The following is a 17173-nucleotide window of genomic DNA, read 5'->3' as shown; positions in this document are numbered from 1 at the left end:
GGCGGGGCCGGGCGTTTCCTCCTCCCGCCCCGCCCCGCCCCGCCCCGGCAGGTGCCGGCACCTCCCTCGCGGCTTAAAGCTCTACAGCGCCGAGCACCGGGCCGGGAGTGAGGGGCACCGGGGGGCAGGCCGGGAGTGAGGGGCAAGGGCAGGAGAGAACCCAGACGTCCGGGCTCCACCCCGCTCTAACCACTGACTCCCGCTGCCGCGTTTTCTGCTTGCGGGGCTCTGCAAGGCGCGCGTCGCCGCCAGGGAGCGCGCCTTCGCCCTCAGTGCACATGCGCGGAAGGCTGCCTGGGGAAGGGATGAGGATTTCCAGGTGCCGCGGTAAAGCGCCAGCCTCTTTTTTGCGACATCTGCTGCTGCCGCGCTTGGCGACCGCCGTTGGTGACGTGTCCGCGGCGGAGCGGAGCTGAGGGAAGGGGGCGGGACGGGGCGGGACCTAGCAAAGTTATTCGGCCACGGAACGCCCTGCTGGTACCGGGTTCGGTTCCCCGCCTGGGACCCTCGGACGCCTGGGGTCCGTGGAGTCACGTGACCGAGGTTGGGTCGGGCTTCCTTTCCTCCCTTGGCGCTGCCTGGGGAGCCCCGGCGCTGAAAAGGTTAATCCTGAGGGGTTCCAGGGCGGGGGTGTGGGGGGCAGAGGCTGCGGGTCGAGAGTGAGGGGCAGCACCCCCGCCCCGCAGCTGCCTCCAGGCAGGAGCCGGCCCCCCGCCGGAGGCCGCGTGCCGGGCCCCGGCCAGGCCCGGGGGCCGGGGAGCCAGCGGGATCCCCCCAGGACGGGCCGAGCCGCACCCGGCGCCTACTGGGCTTCGACTGGTGGGAGCTAAGTAGCTGGACCCGCTTCGTCCGTCTCCTCAACCGGCCCACGGACCCAGCCTCCCTGGCTGCCTTCCGCGTCCTCTTCGGTATGTGGGAAACTGAGGCGGGGCAGGCGGGCAGGGACCCCGGAGTCCAGGGCCAGACTGGGGCAGGTCTCTGTTCCCATCGTGCCCCCCGTAGGCCCAGGCCTGGGCATGTGGGCAGCCCCCCTGTGGGCTGGTTTGCAGCAGGGAAACTGAGGCATGAGGCCTGCTGGAGACCCAGGAGTCTGGGGGCCAGATATGGGGCATCTGCATTCCTCTCCTGCCCCCCCATGCTGTACATGCCTGGATGCAGTGCCAGGCATGCACAGCATCACTCTGTGGGCAGCTCCCTTCAGGGAAACTGAGGCAGAGAACCCAGAAGTCCTGGCCCCTCCCCCTTGGGCCTGGCAGAGGTTGCAGGCTGGGGCAGGGGACTCCCAGGTTCTTCCTAACCCCCATGGTGCTGTCCAGTTGCAGGGGAGGAGCTCTGTTGCAACACTTGTCAGCAGGGGAGGAACGACCTTTGACCTGGCCTTGGGTGAGAGGAGCGCTGGCGCCCACCCAGTTGCCCCTCCTTCTCCCAACTCCCCCCACATCTTGTGCCATCTCCAGCACTGACCCCCCCCCCACTCCAGCTGCCTCAGTTTCCCCATGTTTAGCCCTGCCCCTAGCACACCTAGGCCCCAGCTCCACTTTGCCTCAGTTTCCCCATCTCCAGCCCCACTTCTGCCCTGCCTCAGTTTCCTCACCCTCATCCCTGTCCCCCAGCTGGGGATGGAGCCATGGTGGGGGGCAGCCAGGAGCTCTCCCATTCCCTTGACCCCTGTGCCCCCTCCTCCCACCAGGGCTGTTGATGGCACTGGACATCCCCCAAGAGCGGGGGCTGGGCTACCTGGACCACAAGTACCTGGATGGGCTGGAGGTCTGCCGCTTCCCTCTCTTCGACAGCCTGGCTCCCCTGCCCCTTGACTGGATGTACCTGCTCTACTTGCTCATGCTGCTGGGTGAGGGGGCAGGGCTCAGGCAGGGGGCAGGGCTGGGACCAAGAGCCCCCAGGGGCAGGAAACACCGCCCACCTCTAAAACCTGGGCCCTGGGGGAGGGAGGCAGCCAGGATGCCCAAGTTCTGTCCCTGCCCCAGGTTTTCCTCCTGCCAGCCCTGCTGCACGAGGGGTTGTGGCAGCCAGGACTTCTCTCCCCTGGCACTGCAGAGCCAGGATGCCTGGGTTCTCTGTAGCCCCCCTCAGTTTCCCCCTAGCAAACCCTTGGGGCAGTGGGGGGCAAGGGGAGCCAGGATGCCTGGGTCCCATCACAGGCACCGTAGAGGCAGGAAGCCTGGGTTCCTTACTTGACATGGGAGGGAAGCGGTGTCTAGCGGGACCTGAGAGCCTGGACACCTGGGCTCCCCACCCCACCCACTGAGCCGAGGTGCTGTGCTGGTGCTGGGGTCCTGGCACCATATGCCCGCAGGCGCTGTGGGCGTGATGCTGGGCTGCGCCTACCGCCTGAGCTGCCTGCTCTTCATGCTGCCTTACTGGTACATCTTTCTGCTGGACAAGACCACCTGGAACAACCACTCCTACCTCTATGGCCTGCTGGCCTTCCAGCTCAGCCTGCTGGGTGCCCAGCGCTGCTGGTAGGGCTGGGCTGGGCTGGGCTGGGCTGGGGCGGGGCTTCTAGGGAGCTGGGCCAATGGGGGCAGGAGCATTCAAGAGGGAGGAGCTGGGGGTGTGGCCATGGAGGGGGTGGAGTCAGTGCCAAGGGCAAGGCCTTGTGCGCATAGAGGGAGCAGGGTACAGGGCTGTTGGGGCAGGAGCAGGCAAAGGGGCAGTTGGAGGAGGAGGAGCCTGGGGGTGTGGCCAGAGGTGGATGGGGCCCCATGGTGGGTGGGGTTGCAGGGGGCAGGGCCTACCCAGGCTCCACCCCTACTGTCTTGGGTGGGGGGCGGGGGGGGGAGTGGTGCTGGAAGCCTGGGTTCTCTCCCAGCTCTGGGACAGAATCAGGGCTTGCTGGTTATAGCAGGAGGCTGGGAGCCCAGACACCTGGGTTCTTTCCCTCCTGGAAGGACTCTGCCCCTACCACCCTCAGGTCCATTGATGGGCTCCTAAACCCCCGGAAGCGCAACACCCCAGTGCCCCTGTGGAACTACACACTGCTGCGGGCACAGGTAGTGGGGGTAGAGGCATGCCAGGCACTTGGGTTCCATCTCCAGGGTCATAGGCTCCAATGGGTTGGGGCTGGGCAAATGGGGTACCCAGAGCTTGGGTTCTATCCTTCTGGGCACCCTTTCTTCAGGTTTGCCTGCCTTTGAGACCCACCAGCCCTGGGTCTGGCAGACCAGGGCTTGTAGCTACTGGATGCTTGGGTTCTTCCCTTGATCCGGGAGAAGACTGGGTTAGAGGAGGAAGCCTGAGAACCAGGACACTTGGGTTCCCTTCCTTGTACACCCATGGGAGGTAGGGGGGGTCAGATGGGTTGGGGCTAGTTGAGGGGGTGCCTAAAGCCAAGACAGCTGGATTCCATCCCCCCACTACTCCCCTGCTTCAGTTTCCACCCCTCCAGGGGCCCCCTCCTGGCAGGTGCTCCCCTCTTCAGGGCCCACCTGCCTGCCTCAGTTTCCCCAGCTCCTGCCATCATTTACCCATCACCTCCCCTGCAGATCTTCATTGTCTACTTCATCGCGGGCATCAAGAAGCTGGATGCTGATTGGGTGGGCGGCTATTCCATGGGCTCTCTGGCTCGCCATTGGCTCTTCAGCCCCTTCCGGTGAGTGGGGGAGGAGGGGCAAATCCCAGGGTTTAGGGTCACTCTGGGTCCAGCCTTTTCCAGCCTCCCTGCCTTTGGCACCAGGGGCTGCCATTTGCCTCCTAGCGGCCAGGCCTGAAAGTGGATTCGATGGCTCGGGGGTTTCCCCACTCCAAGCTGGGGGTTGGGAGGGTTCCCCATGAAAACCGGATAATGTCCTGACAAATGACTCCAGAGTTGGGGCCTGCAGGTAGCGGGGGAGTGAGAGGAGATCAAGGGCATTTGGGGAGGTCTCTCACCCCACTCTTTCTGCCCCTCAGGCTGGTGCTGTCGGAAGAGATGACGAGCCTGCTGGTGGTGCATGGCGGGGGCCTGGTCCTGGATCTGTCAGCTGGCTTCCTGCTCTTCTTTGATGTCACCCGGCCTGTGGCCCTCATCTTCGTCACTTATTTCCACTGCATGAACTCCCAGCTCTTCAGCATCGGTGAGCACGGGCAGGGGACCCAGGCGTCTGGGCTCCCTGCCCCCCCCCGCTCTTATCCTCCAGGTCCTGCTCCCATCCTGGCTGCCAACCTGCTTCCCCCTTCAAGTCCCCTGGGTCCAATAGTACAGAACCCAGGCATCTGACTGACCCCACCACTCCCGTCCTGGCAGGCATGTTCCCCTATGTGATGATGGCTGCCAGCCCACTGTTCTGCCACCCAGCCTGGCCACGTTGCCTGACTGCCAGGGCGCCCGCCTGCCTGCGCTGGGCCTTGCCCTCCCTGGAGCCCCCGGAGCCCAGCCCCCCGGATCAGAGCCGGGGGCTGGGGTTGCGACAGCATGTTGGTGCTGCCTTCACCCTGCTTTACGTGCTGGAGCAGCTCTTCCTGCCATACTCCCACTTCATCACCCAGGTGAGGCACTGCAAGGCATGCTGGGAAATGGGGCTGGGGGGCCTGGAACAAGGCATGCTGGGAAATGCCAGAGTCTGACCCCTACGGCCAACTCCTCCCAGACCCCGCCCCCAGCCCTGGTTCAGCTTGATCACCAGCAGCTCCTCTCTTCCCTTGCTAGGACACCTCTGTCCAACGCTTCCTGGTGCCAGGCTTATATAGCCTGGTGGCACTGTCCACCGTAAAGGCACAGGCACCCCTTTTTCTCTCCCTCTGCATCACAGCCAGGGGTTCCTTGTCATTCAAAGCCACACAGCAAAGGGGTCTGGGTAGTGCAGGGAGGCAGGGCTGGCAGTGCAGAGTAAAGGATTGTGGGTACTGCTATGGGATTGCCCAGTGGAGGGCAGCACAGTTGCTCCTCTGCCAAATGTCCCCTGCAGAGTGGAAAGCTCAGGGGTGGAGTCACCCCAGGCCCCACCCCCTAGCTGACCCTGCTCCCTACTCCCCGCCCAGGGCTATAACAACTGGACCAATGGGCTGTATGGCTACTCATGGGACATGATGGTTCACTCCCGCTCCCATCAGCATGTGAAAATCACCTACCGTGATGGCCTCACGGGCGAGGTCGGTTACCTCAAGCCAGGGGTAAGTGCAGACCTGTGTTCACTCTTGTCCCTAATGACCATTGGGGAAAGCGAGGCAGGGAGCACAGTGGTGAAGCCAGGCCTGTGGAGAGACAAGAATTGGGTGGTGGATGGTGCCCCCCCATCCCAGGACACCAGGCTCCTTGGCACGTGGACCCTGTTTGCCCCACTAAGCTGCGTTCCCTCTGGTCCCTAATGACCACCCATGAACCCTGGGGCAGGTATTTACCCAGAGCCGGCGCTGGAAGGACCACGCTGACATGCTGAAGCAGTACGCCACCTGCCTCAGTGAGCGCCTAGCCTCCTACAACGTGTCCCAGCCCCACATCTACTTTGATGTCTGGGTGTCCATCAATGACCGTTTCCAGCAGCGGTGAGCAGAGGGTGGGGGGCAAAGGGCAGAGGTTGAGGGTTAAGGTCCTCACTCACACCCCCTCCTCCTGGCCCTGCCAGCCTCTTTGACCCACGGGTGGACATCGTGAGGGCTGAGTGGTCGCCTTTCCGACCCACGCCTTGGCTGCAGCCACTGCTTGTGGACCTGTCACCCTGGCGCGCCCGGCTGCAGGAGATCGAGGGCTCCCTGGACAACCACACCGAGGTGGTCTTCATTGCCGACTTTCCAGGTAGCCCAGGGGTAGCCTGGGGTGGGTCCTGGCAGCACAGGAGGCTGTGTAATGTCAGGAGCCAGGGTCGGGCAGCACAGGAATCTGGGTAATAGCTGAGGCTGGGCACAGATTGACCCCAGGGCTTACCCCAACCTCACTAGGGGTCACAGGGCTGGGCCCAGCCTGGGCAAGGAGGGGCAGGGGTGGATACCACTGCTGGCACTGGAACCCTCCCAGGTGCAGTACCAGGTTGTTATCCAGAGACAGCGGGTCCCCCCTCACCTCCATAATCCATACCCCAACCTCCTCTATTGCCCCCACTACTCACTTCCTTCGTTACTCCTACACATAAGGAAGGTCATTCATATGTAGGGTTCAGGAGATGTGCCAGGGCAAGTTGGTGCAGTGATATTCTGTTGCTCGTTCTGCTTCCTTCATTGCGGAGCACCAAGCTCACTTACAATAGGCCATATCTGCCCAGGACATACAGTCTACTGGGCTGGACTTAATCTGCCGCTTAATGCAGTTAGTGTAGCAGAATTTGGGATGGCCAACCTTCCTGCTGTCTCTTTCAAATTCACTATACAGAACTCTGTTAGGCACTTGATTGTTGTCCGTACGTATGACATGGCCAACCCAAGTCATTTGCCTTCATGCTATCATGGCTTCCACCAGTCATAGTACTGCATTGTTGATGATTTTGTCAGACCATTTAATACCCGCTATACTGTGTAGGTGGCGTTGTTGCAGGTAGTTATGTTTTTTGATATGGCAGCGGTAAGAGGGGGCAGGTCTGTAACGAGCATAGAAGACAGAGGAGGACAACAGTTGTGTAAACTTGGTATTTTGTAGACACTTCGAGCACCCCCGGTTTGTCTGCAGTCTTTTTTCTTTGTCAATGATGGTGTCCTCAGTAATTGTGTTACCTAGGTAGCAAAAGGACTTGATGTTGGTTAATTGGCTGCCATTCAGGTTTATTTCTGGTGGTAATAGGTTTCTGCTACTACCCACTTTTACTCTCCTACACCTGTATTACCCCCACCCCCTCCAACCTCCTTTATTACCCTTGCTCTCCTCTATTACCCTGTCCCATTATCCCTCCTACCTCCTCTATCCACTTCATTACCCCTTCTACTTCCTTCACTGCCTCCTCCCCCAACCCACTCTGTTACCTCCAACCCCCAAGGCTTGCACCTGGAGAACTTTGTGAGCGAGGACCTAGGCAACACAAGCCTGCAGCTGCTGCAGGGGAAGGTGACTGTGGAGATCGTGGCCGAGGGCCGCAACCACACACTGTGCCAGGGTGACCAGCTCCAGGTGAGGCTGCGGGGGGCTGGGAGGTAGGAAAGGGGTGGTGGGGTGAGCCCATGGACCCACCCTTACCTGGCTAGTGTCCCCCAGCTGCCAGCAGGTGCCTACCACAAAGTGCACACGGTATCTTCAGAGCCCTCGTGCTACATGTACATCTACATCAACACCACGGACCTGGCCCTGGAGCGTAACCTCACCCGGCTGCAGGAGCTGCATGACCTTGTGCAAAATGGCTCCGGTGAGTCTGGGTACCATGCCTACCTGTACTTACCCAGCACAAGCACCCCCTGCCTGACCCTTTGACCCTGCTTTGGCCTCCAGAGGTGGAGCCATTGCCACCTGAGTTGCAGGCACTGCTGAGCAGCACCGAAGGGGAAGGGGAGGCAGCGCCTGGCACCGATCCGTTGGTCAGGACCTTCCTGCGCCGGCAGCGCCGCCTGGAGGAGCTGCAGCGCCGGCGCCTCGAGCCCCTGGGCCACCGCCTGGCACGCTTTGCCACCCGCAAGTACTTCCTCTTCCGCCGCAGGTGAGACAGGTCCTGCCCCCTTGGCTGTCAGGCCATGCCCCCAGGGCCATAGTTCCTCCCACTGTACTGCATCTTAATCCAGCCCTTGTGCCAACTAGGCCATGCCCCTTTCATAGCCACGCCCCCAGGGCCATGGCTCTTCCTATCTATAGGTGATGCATGCCTCCTAAAGCTGGGGGGGGCGGGGGGGTACAGCAACTGCACACAGGTGGCATGCAGGACAGCCAGCCGCAGGTGGCCGTGGCAGCAGGGGTCCCCCCAGAGCCAGATGTCTAGCCTGGGAGTGCCAATGGCAATTCTTGGGGGGGCACCAGTGCTCTACCTGCCCCCCCCACGTTGCCTAAGCCAAGAGCACTTGTTCTCAGGGGGGGCACCCGTACGCATTGCCTATGTTTCCATCTTCCTTAGTCAAGTGCCATATGCATATCAGCCCATGCCCCTCCCCTTCTGTAGCCATGCTTCCAGGGGCATAGATAGTTCTTCCTTCCAAGCAGCCATCTCTCCCTACTCTTCTGCAGGCATGCCTGTTCTATGGCTCCTTCCCCTGCTAAACTCTTCCCACTGGCCCTTCCATGCAGAATCAGGCCCTGCCACCTCTGCCAGCCACACCCAAGTTCTTATAACTCCTCCCACCATGCTAAGCTCCCAATAAGGCCTCTGCATCATCACCTTCTCCCTCCTTCTCTGCAGCCACAGCCCTGCCCCTCAGGGCTACAGCTCCTCCCACTGGGCCACATCCCCACCTCATAGCCTGTCCCCCCCCCACCACATCCCCTCATAGCCAGTCCCTTCCTTAACCAGGCTTGTCAGGTGCTCACCACATCCCTTGTGCCACCACAGCTGTCCCCAATATAGCCACCCCACCCCCCCCAACCTGGGTATGGGAGGAGTCTGTCTTGATACCTGTGCCCCAACAGCCTGTTGATGACCCTGATCTCAGTGAGGAACCTGGTATTGGGGCGCCCCCCGCTGGAGCAGCTGGCACAGGAGGTGGCCTACGCCAACATGCAGGAGCCTGGTGCCAGGCACCACCCCCATGAGCACAGTGAGCTGTGAGCCACAGGGAACCCAGGCATCCAGGGAGTGGCTCATACAGTGCCCGTGCAGCCAGGGGACAGCCCAGATACCTGAATTCTTTTCAGTGTCATAGGAAGGCTGTGGTGGAGGTGGGTGCCAGGACTGCCTCAGAGGAGGGGTCAGCTTTCTGTGGGTGCCAGAACCTCCCCCTGCCTTTCACTGCAGGGGGACCACTATCACTTCACAAGGGGTTTTCAGCCTCTGCAATAAACCTTTGTTTCTAGCCTAGTGCCATGCTCTGTCTCTGGGGTGGAGCAGAGTTGTGACAGTTTCCCCATTGGCTCTCTACTCTGAGGGTGGCTGAAGGGCACGTGGGAGAGCATGTCATTTGGCCCATGGACACAGGGTATCTACAACAGTAGACTCCCTGGCCCAGGCTATGCAATTAGGGTTTGCAGGGGGGCGGGGGAAGACATGGATGCAGGATTCCTACCCAGGCATTGGGCAAACAGCTGTGGGGACCAGCAAAGCTGCCTCACCTCACCAGGAGTCTTGGCTGACACTAGGTACCAGACCCTACCCCTGCCAGCCACAGCCAATCTTCCTCAGGCACATCAAGGTACACTTCCCCCCACCCTCCACCTGCAGCCTCCCACCCAACACGGAAGCACGGGAGCCAGGTAAAGTAGAACCTAGCGCTTTATTGAGACCTTCAAGTTCATGGAGCACCCCCCCGCAGACATACGTAATAACCCTCTGGCCCAAGGCACTTGGCGCCGGGGGGGGGCTGGCGTGGCGGCAGGGGGAGGGCTGAGCGTGTAAACAAGCTGGCTTCTCTGTACTACACCAGCCACGGATTCGACAGCCTGCCCAGCTAGGCACGCCGGCCCCCTCGGTCCTGCCCTAAACCCTCCCCTCAAGTGTAACATCAGCCAGACCCCCTGGTTAGGAGCCACCCCAGGCTTTTCTGTAGGACACCTGGGGCCACTAGCAGGGAATTCTGGGGGAAAAAAAAACCATGGCAAGACACCCCAAAAGGGCCAAAGTCTATATAGATAAGGTTTAAAAAAGCTGCCGTCTGGGCCAGGGGCTTCTCTGTACTCACACCCCCTGCCCAGAACACAATAAATAAGCCGTTAGAAAAAACGCTTCAAGTATGAAGGGTTCGCATCCCACCTCCCCCCAAGTCCCCGTCCAAAACCAAGGGGGGCTCTGAACGCAAAGCCGGCTTCTCTGTAGCTACACCGGTGCTTCAGAGCCACCCCCACCACCTGGCTGGGCTGAGAAACCTGGTTTGAGTTGAAAATAAAAAGCCATCTGGGAAAGAGGAGGGAGTTTTTTTGTGCAGTGTGGAATAGATTCGGCTTGTGTAGAGAGGAGGGGGAATGAGAGCACCGCGGCTCGAGATTGCTCCCGGGACTTTTGTCTTATTACGTACATCCTCCGAGAATTCAAATTAAATCAGACATGGGGAATATAATAGAACAGGCTAGAAGGCAAGATTAAAATCGGGGCTTTGCTTGAGACAGGGAGGACGTATTAAAAATAAAAGGACTGGATTTGTTAACGATGGCAAGCTGCTGGGGGGGAGAATGGTGGCTGTGGGTGTTGGATGGGGAGGAGTAGGGAGCCTGGCTAAGCACACAGAGCCCATGGGGAAGCAGTGAGGATAGGGCCTAGCCGGTCAGTGGTCCCCCACGGAGTGATGGCAACAGGTGGTGGCTACGGCCGAGCCCACAGGCAGCAGCTGAGTTAGCCATGAAGGAGGTAGGTGGGGAAAGGGGATAGAAAGAGGGGCATTAGGGAGCTCTTCCCCCCCAGAGCCTGCAAGCTTCTCTGTAGTCGACGCTAGCAAGGGTGAGGGGGAAAAGCCTAACAACATGTCAGTACTTAAGCTTTTTGGGAACTTCCCAGGGAAAGCTGTCCCTACCAAAGTGGCCATAGGCTGCCGTCCTCTGATATATGGGCTTCTTCAGATCCAGTTCCCTGGAATATACAAGTCATAAGAACATAAGAATTGCCATAGACTGGCTCAGACCCTCAGACAGGGCCAGCTTGCCCTGTCTCCTGTGTCACGCAGGAGCAGGGAACCAAAGCTGGAAGGGAGGGGGCACTGGGGATTTTCCCCCTGTTCATCTCGCCCTTGTAGCCTCCAGGACTGAAGGTTCGGGAGGTTCTGATCCAGAGGCCATGCCCCACTCCTATGCTCCAGAGCACCCAATGCCACTTGGCTCTAAGGGTCCTGTCCTTCTGGCTGAAGTCCCAGCTCCCCCCTAGCTCTGGACGAATCCCACCCCTAAATTCCCCACAGCAGGCACAACTGCCTTGTGCTCACTTCAGACTGGGGGTGTCATACTGTGAGCACCCACTGTCTGGGGGAGACGGCAGCAATCAACCGCCCTGGCTTCCTCTTTGCCAGCTCAGGGTTTGGAAACCCTCATCCTGGCCCCACTCTTTTCTATGCTGAGCAGGCCTGACCATCCATCCATCCATTCCCACACATTCTCGTTTTCCTGTTAGACTCTATCCATCTACCTACCCCACACCACCTACCCACTCATCTCTATCTACCTATCCAACCATTCACCCCACACTTCTATCTATCCATCCCACTCATTAGCCTCGCCTCATCTGGAAGCCCCTCCATACCACTCAACATCCCTGTTGCCCTTTTCTCCATCTTTAGTTCTTCCATCTCCTTTTGGAGGTGTGGGGACCAGAACTAGGTGCAGTATTTCAAGGTGTGGCTGTCCCAGGGATTTATAAAGGGGCATCAGAATACTGTGTCTTGTTCACAGTTCCCTTCATCATCCCTAGCCATGTTGCTTGCCTTTAGCAGGTGCTGAGCTGGTGTTTGTGGCCAACTGATTCGCAGAGCTCTCAGCTAGATGCTAACAGTCCAACCTAGCACAGGGTTTGCCTGGGTTCTTTCTGCCTTGGCAAAGCACAGGACACCCATCTAGCATTGAACTGCATCTACCACGGAGATGCCCATTGTCTCCATCATGCCAGCTCCTGCTGTAGTTCCTCAGTCTCTACCTCTTGGAGTCATTGTGTACCCTGGCCTTAGTAGCAGGCACTGCCCATGAACTAGCATCAAAGCAAAGGACAAGAGCACAGAGAAGGCAGAGCTGTCTCAGAAGCAACCGGTGGGTGAAGCCCCCCCAATACTTACCCCCCTCCCCTCGGCTGGGGGCCCCGGGCTTCCGGGCACAGGTGGAGCTGCTCTATCTTCTATCGTGCATCCAACACTGGTTAACACAGATGGTGGCAGCCGAGGCCCTGAGCTACCCCGCTGGGTGAGTCTAAAGGCAATCTCTGCACGAAGGCATTGGCCCCACTCAGCCCACTGGGACATGAGGGAAGCTCTAGTTGTTGGCCCTCACCCCTTTATAATTCTCCCCTGCCTCGTTAACACTCCCCTGGGCACCGTTACCTGACAATGACGCCAGGGCGGAGGTCAAAGTTCTTCTTGACAATGTCCAGCAGCTCCCGCTCCGTCTTCTGGGATGTGCCGTAGTGGAAGATAGAGATGGAGAGCGGGTGGGAGACGCCAATGGCATACGAGACCTGCAGGGGGGGTGGGCACAGTAGTGTTGGCATGGGACCCTGGCATCTGAGGGAGGTCACACACCCATCTCCCTGCAGGCATGCGGTCTAGAGAAGGCCTCGGTTCTTTTCCCAGTTGAGAAAAAGGCTCCTTAAGGCAGGGAGCCAAGACACCTGGGTTTGCTCTTAGTGGGTAGCAGCAAGGGACAGAACCAGGACTCCTGGGTTCTCATTTCCTTGGGGGGGCAGGATTCCCCCCTCCTTTCTCCATGCTCTGGGGGTCAGCTGGGGTCACCTTGGGAGAGGATATCACCCAGTCCACTGGCACAGTGCCTCCTCTAACAGCTCCAAATGAGGCTGTGAGCTCCCTATTCAGTCATGCCTATGCCTCAGCTGTTCTACGGGGTCTCCAGCATCCTTTCTCCCCTTACCCAGGTCCCCAGCATCCCCCCTGCCCCATACCTGGACCAGCACCCTCCGGCACAGCCCAGCCTTGATGAGAGACTTGGCCACCCAGCGGGCCGCATAGGCCGCCGACCGGTCCACCTTGGTGTAGTCCTTGCCCGAAAAGGCACCCCCACCATGAGCCCCCCAGCCGCCGTAAGTGTCCACGATGATCTTGCGGCCTGTCAGCCCTGCATCGCCCTGGAAGAAAAGATGAATCAGTCCCAGCAGGCCACAAAGGGGGACACCTGGAAGCCTCATGTACATGGAGGAAACTGAAATGGCTTTCATGCTAATTTGGCAGTGGGGAGGCTGAGATCTTGGGGGCGGGGTGTTGGTAGGGAGGAATGCAAAGACCCCAGGGGGGATCCCTGGACAGCCACACCTAGGTGGTCTTTATCACTGATTTCCCAGGTACCCCTGGGGCATACCAGAGGGTGGGGGCTGACAGCAAAGGTGGCTGTGTAATATCAGGAGCCAGGGCTAGGCAACAAAGGAGTCTGGGTAATGGAGAGATGGGAAGATCCAGGGCCTGACCTGGGGCCCCCCAATGACAAAGCGCCCACTGGGCTGCAGGTGGTAGATGGTGTCATCATCCAGGTAGCGGGCAGGCACCACTGCTTTGATGACCTTCTCCTTGAGGGCATCACGCATCTCATCCAGGCTCACATCCTCATCATGCTGCACCGAGATGACAATTGTGTGCACGCGGATGGGCAACACAGCCCCACGGTCCTGCATGTACTGCACCGTCACCTGCGGAGAGGCCATGCTGTCAGGGGTGGATGGTTGGGGCAGTAGAACTGAGACCCCTGGCCCATGACCAGCAGCATGCTGCTAGAACATGGGTGAAGGGCTCAGATGGCAGTGGCAACTGAGGCCCACCTAAAGGAGCCTCTGGGCTAGGGTATAGGAACACTTGGATTGCCAGGGAAATGGAAGCCCACTAGGAGACCTCAGGCCATCAGGGGGACAGGACTGGGACATTGTGTGTGTGTGTGTGGGGGGGGGCGGGGGCGCGGCAGGCCAGTGGAATTGAGGGGACGGAGGACCACGGGTGGCCAGAGTCCCACCTGGGAGGAAACCCCAAGCTGTCAAGGGAACAGTGGGAAGGAAGTGGGAATGGGAGGGATGCTGAGACAGGACTCCTGGGGTCTCATTTTCTAGGGGGCACAAGGGCACTCAAACTGCTGGGGAAACTGGGGAAACAGTTTGAGTTTTGCCCAAAATGAGGCCCCTAAATGCTAAAACTAAACCGCATTTTCTAGGGGGCACAAGGGCACTCAAACTACTGGGGAAACTGAGGCCCACCTGGAAGAAGATCCCAGGCCATCAGGGGGTCAGATGGGGACACAGGGGGCTGGAACACTCCCCCCAAGCATATCCCACAGTCCTATGCACTCAGTCTGCCCTCTCACCTGGGTCTTGGAGTCAGGCCGCAGCCAAGGCAAGGTGCCGTTGCGCCGCAGCTCAGCCAGCTTTGCATTCAGCTTGTGGGCCAACACAATGGTAAGTGGCATGCATTCCTCTGTCTCATCCGTGGCGTAGCCGAACATGAGGCCCTGCATAGGTGGGCGGAACAGCAGGGTGAAGACTTCCCCTGCTGGCAGCCCCAGCTACAACACATCCCCACTTGTCCCGAAAGCTATGGCTCACCTGGTCCCCAGCCCCAACATCCTCCTCACTGCGATCCAGGTGGACACCCTGGGCGATATCTGGTGACTGCTGCTCCAAAGCCACCAGCACATTGCAAGTCTTGTAGTCGAAACCTAGGGGCCAAGTGGGGCAGGGTCACTGGGCTGGCTCTCCACAGGGTGGGAGGGGGTGGGTGGGGACCTCAGGCCAGTCAGAGGGACAGAGCTGGGACATGGGCCACCAGGTATCCAGGCCATTAGACGCACAGGGGCACTCAGCCAGGGAAACAGGCCTACCTGGGAGAAGACCACAGACCATCAGGGGGATGGAAGTGGGACATAGGGGGTGGTGGGAAGCTGCAGCTCAGTCAATTGGGGAAATTGAGGCCCACCTAGGAGGCCCCTGGCTCTTAGGACAACAAGGCTGGGACAGGAGGGCACGGCAGCAGAGAAGAATTGCTCAGGCAGCCAGGGAATCAGGTCCACTTGGAAGGAGATGGCAAGCTGTCAGGGGGATGGGACTGGGACATGGAGGCATTCTGACTGCCAGGGAAACTGAGGCACATTAGAAGGAGATGCCAGGTTCTCAGGAAGTTGGGGCTGAGATATGGTAGGGTAGGAGGGCTCAGACAATGGGGAAACTGAGGCCCTCCTAGACAGACTCACCCTTAGAGGAATCATCGTAGCCAACGTGCTTGATGGTATCACGAACCACCTTCTGGTAATCCACTGCCGCCCGTGACGTGATCTCACCTGCCAGCAGGATCATGCCCGTCTTGGCCACTGTTTCTGAAGGGGAAGGAGAAACGAGGATCAGCCTGGCACTGCCAAAGGCAGGGAAGGTGGGGGGTCCTTCAAAGCTACCACCATCCTGACCTTCAGCCCAGGAACTCACCACATGCTACTTTTGCATCTGGGTCCTGCTTGAGGTGGGCATCCAGCACTGCATCACTGATCTGGTCACAGATTTTATCTGAGGAAAAGCCCAGCAGCAGCCTGTTAGCATCCAAGTCCCAGTACTACCTGCGCATCAGCCAAGAATCCCCCATGACAGCCGTAGCCTTACACAGCCTCCCCCCCAAAGTTATTACTATGGAATCCACAACATCTCAAGGCACCAGTTTAGGTTAGATCTTACATTTTACCCACAATAACCCAAACCCCAATGCTCCTTTATTCCCCCAACTGTCCCCATGGCTGCTCCCCGAGAAAAGCCATGATCACAGCGCCAGTGCCAGCTGGGTGGGACACTTGTGGCCTGGATAAGGAGCCGCTGGCCAGCTCCCCCTCCCCAGCTTTGCAAAGGCAGATTCCAGCACTGGTACATTCTCGTGCGGCTGGAGACAGCTGGGCTGAACCTGCCCAACTGGTTTCAGCTGGTCTGTGCGCAGCTGGCTATAGCACAGAGCTGCCTCCGTCCAGAAACTCCCAGAGCCTGGCTCTGCAAGAAGCACCAGGCTCCTAGGCATGGTGATCAGATGGACGCTGCTTCTTCTGAGCCCACTGTAGCCACCCCACACCCTTCTGGGATCAGCTGAGGGGGATCCAGTATGTGCTCAAACCATGGGGTCAGTTGATTCCTTTCCCCCCCCCGCATCAATCCCCCAATTGGATTGCCAATTTCCTCTGGTTGGCAGTAACAGAATATCACACCTCATGTCTGGAGAGACAGCAGTTTACACTGTTCCCCTCAGTATATCCAGCTCCCTGGCCAGTGACTGGGGGATACAGCCTTCTACCCCAAGCAATGAAATCAAAACACCCTTTAATTAGGGAGGCTGAAAGCTACTGGTTGCAATAGCCCTGTTCACTTCAGCCACTGCAGAAGGCAGATGCTAATGCATGCCATCTTCCCTGTAAAATAAAGGGGGCAAAGGGGCAGAAGCCAGCCCCAAAGCCTGCCCATGATTGGAAGAGCTATTAGAAGTAAGGAAGGGATCAGTTCCTCACAGCTGCAGGCTGAAGAGGCAAGAGGGGAGGGGGGTTTAAATGTCAAGCGGAAGAGAAGGGAATTACAATAGAGACAGGGCTGCCCAAACATGGAGCCATGGTCTGGGAGGGACTGTCTGACGTAAGGGGACTGAAGTCCTGCCAGAGGCGATAGCGAGATAATCTCAGCGCGTAATGGAAATGGAGGGAGCGGTGTCAAAGAGCCCATTGAGAAGGGCTAATCCACGAGGCTGCAAGAGGCAGGGGAAGGGAGGAAGGCTGAGAGCTGAGGTGCCCGGAGGCAGTACCAGCGTGGGGATGGCTGCACTGGGAGAATGAAGGGGCTCTGCTCAGTCCCCCCAACCAGCCTGGTGTGGGCAATGCTTCACAATGGCTGTCTCTATGTGGGGAAGAGGCAACTGTGACTGGATAGACAGCTCTAACCACTGCGTCCCCCAGACTCAGAGCTGTAAAGCAGCACATGGAGGGGGGGGGGTTAATGATAGGGGTCCTAGCCCAACGAGGCTCTGCTCCAGGCTGTGTAGCACGGGCACTCGCAGCATCACATGCGCCTGGGGTGATTCATGCCTCTCTCGGAGCCGCACACCACCATGGCGTCATCGCCTTCTGTGCCCCAGCGATGCCCCTGCCCTGCGCGGCTCTTGTCTCTGATCCCTGCCCCACAGTCCTCCGATCCTGGCTTGTGGGGGCTCCCTGCCCCCTCCCTCCCCAAATCCTGCTCCAGCCATAGCTATTGCCCCCCAGCCCCAGAGGTGGACCCAACCCCCAGCCCTGCCTTCTGGAGTGGTTCCTGCTCCTCACACCAGATCCTGCTCCTGGGGCAGGCCCTGGTCCCAGAGGGGCCCCAACACCCCCTCAATACTGGCTTTTGGGCCAGCCCTCGCCCACCTCAACCCGGCCTCTAGGGTGACACCTGCCCCCCCATGGCCGCTTCGGGGGACTGCCCACTCTTGGGCGCCCAGCTACACTACTGCCATTGCTCCCGTGCACAGACCCTCCTCCCTGCGGGCGCGGCCATCGGCCCCCTCC

At 59.4% G+C, this 17173-nt stretch overlaps 2 protein-coding genes across 2 annotated transcripts in view; one reads left to right on the top strand and one right to left on the bottom strand.

Annotated features, from left to right (window-relative positions):
* GGCX (gamma-glutamyl carboxylase) overlaps window positions 1-9098 on the top strand; it is a 9234-nt gene extending 136 nt beyond the window's left edge. Inside the window, exons 2-15 of the mRNA XM_025212826.1 lie at window positions 615-908; window positions 1691-1849; window positions 2315-2480; window positions 2933-3011; window positions 3504-3610; window positions 3910-4073; window positions 4244-4485; window positions 4978-5109; window positions 5330-5481; window positions 5562-5731; window positions 6900-7030; window positions 7115-7262; window positions 7346-7550; window positions 8468-9098. Of these exons, the coding sequence (XP_025068611.1) occupies window positions 615-908; window positions 1691-1849; window positions 2315-2480; window positions 2933-3011; window positions 3504-3610; window positions 3910-4073; window positions 4244-4485; window positions 4978-5109; window positions 5330-5481; window positions 5562-5731; window positions 6900-7030; window positions 7115-7262; window positions 7346-7550; window positions 8468-8606 (2288 nt within the window). The 3' untranslated portion in view covers window positions 8607-9098. The remainder of the gene's footprint in view (window positions 1-614; window positions 909-1690; window positions 1850-2314; window positions 2481-2932; window positions 3012-3503; window positions 3611-3909; window positions 4074-4243; window positions 4486-4977; window positions 5110-5329; window positions 5482-5561; window positions 5732-6899; window positions 7031-7114; window positions 7263-7345; window positions 7551-8467) is intronic.
* Window positions 9099-9248: 150 nt separating this feature from the next.
* Window positions 9249-17173, bottom strand: part of MAT2A (methionine adenosyltransferase 2A) — an 8260-nt gene continuing 335 nt past the window's right edge. The window contains exons 2-9 of the mRNA XM_006031183.2: window positions 15090-15167; window positions 14861-14983; window positions 14217-14329; window positions 13979-14122; window positions 13098-13316; window positions 12579-12761; window positions 12004-12137; window positions 9249-10553 (exon numbers count right to left, since the gene is read on the bottom strand). Coding sequence (XP_006031245.1) covers window positions 10451-10553; window positions 12004-12137; window positions 12579-12761; window positions 13098-13316; window positions 13979-14122; window positions 14217-14329; window positions 14861-14983; window positions 15090-15167 — 1097 coding nt within the window. The 3' untranslated portion in view covers window positions 9249-10450. The remainder of the gene's footprint in view (window positions 10554-12003; window positions 12138-12578; window positions 12762-13097; window positions 13317-13978; window positions 14123-14216; window positions 14330-14860; window positions 14984-15089; window positions 15168-17173) is intronic.

Source organism: Alligator sinensis, unplaced genomic scaffold (assembly GCF_000455745.1).
Source record: "Alligator sinensis unplaced genomic scaffold, ASM45574v1 scaffold453_1, whole genome shotgun sequence".
NCBI classification, from domain to species: domain Eukaryota; kingdom Metazoa; phylum Chordata; order Crocodylia; family Alligatoridae; genus Alligator; species Alligator sinensis.
The sequence above is the reverse complement of the archived record's forward strand: the minus strand, read 5'-3'. Positions and strand labels throughout refer to the sequence as shown.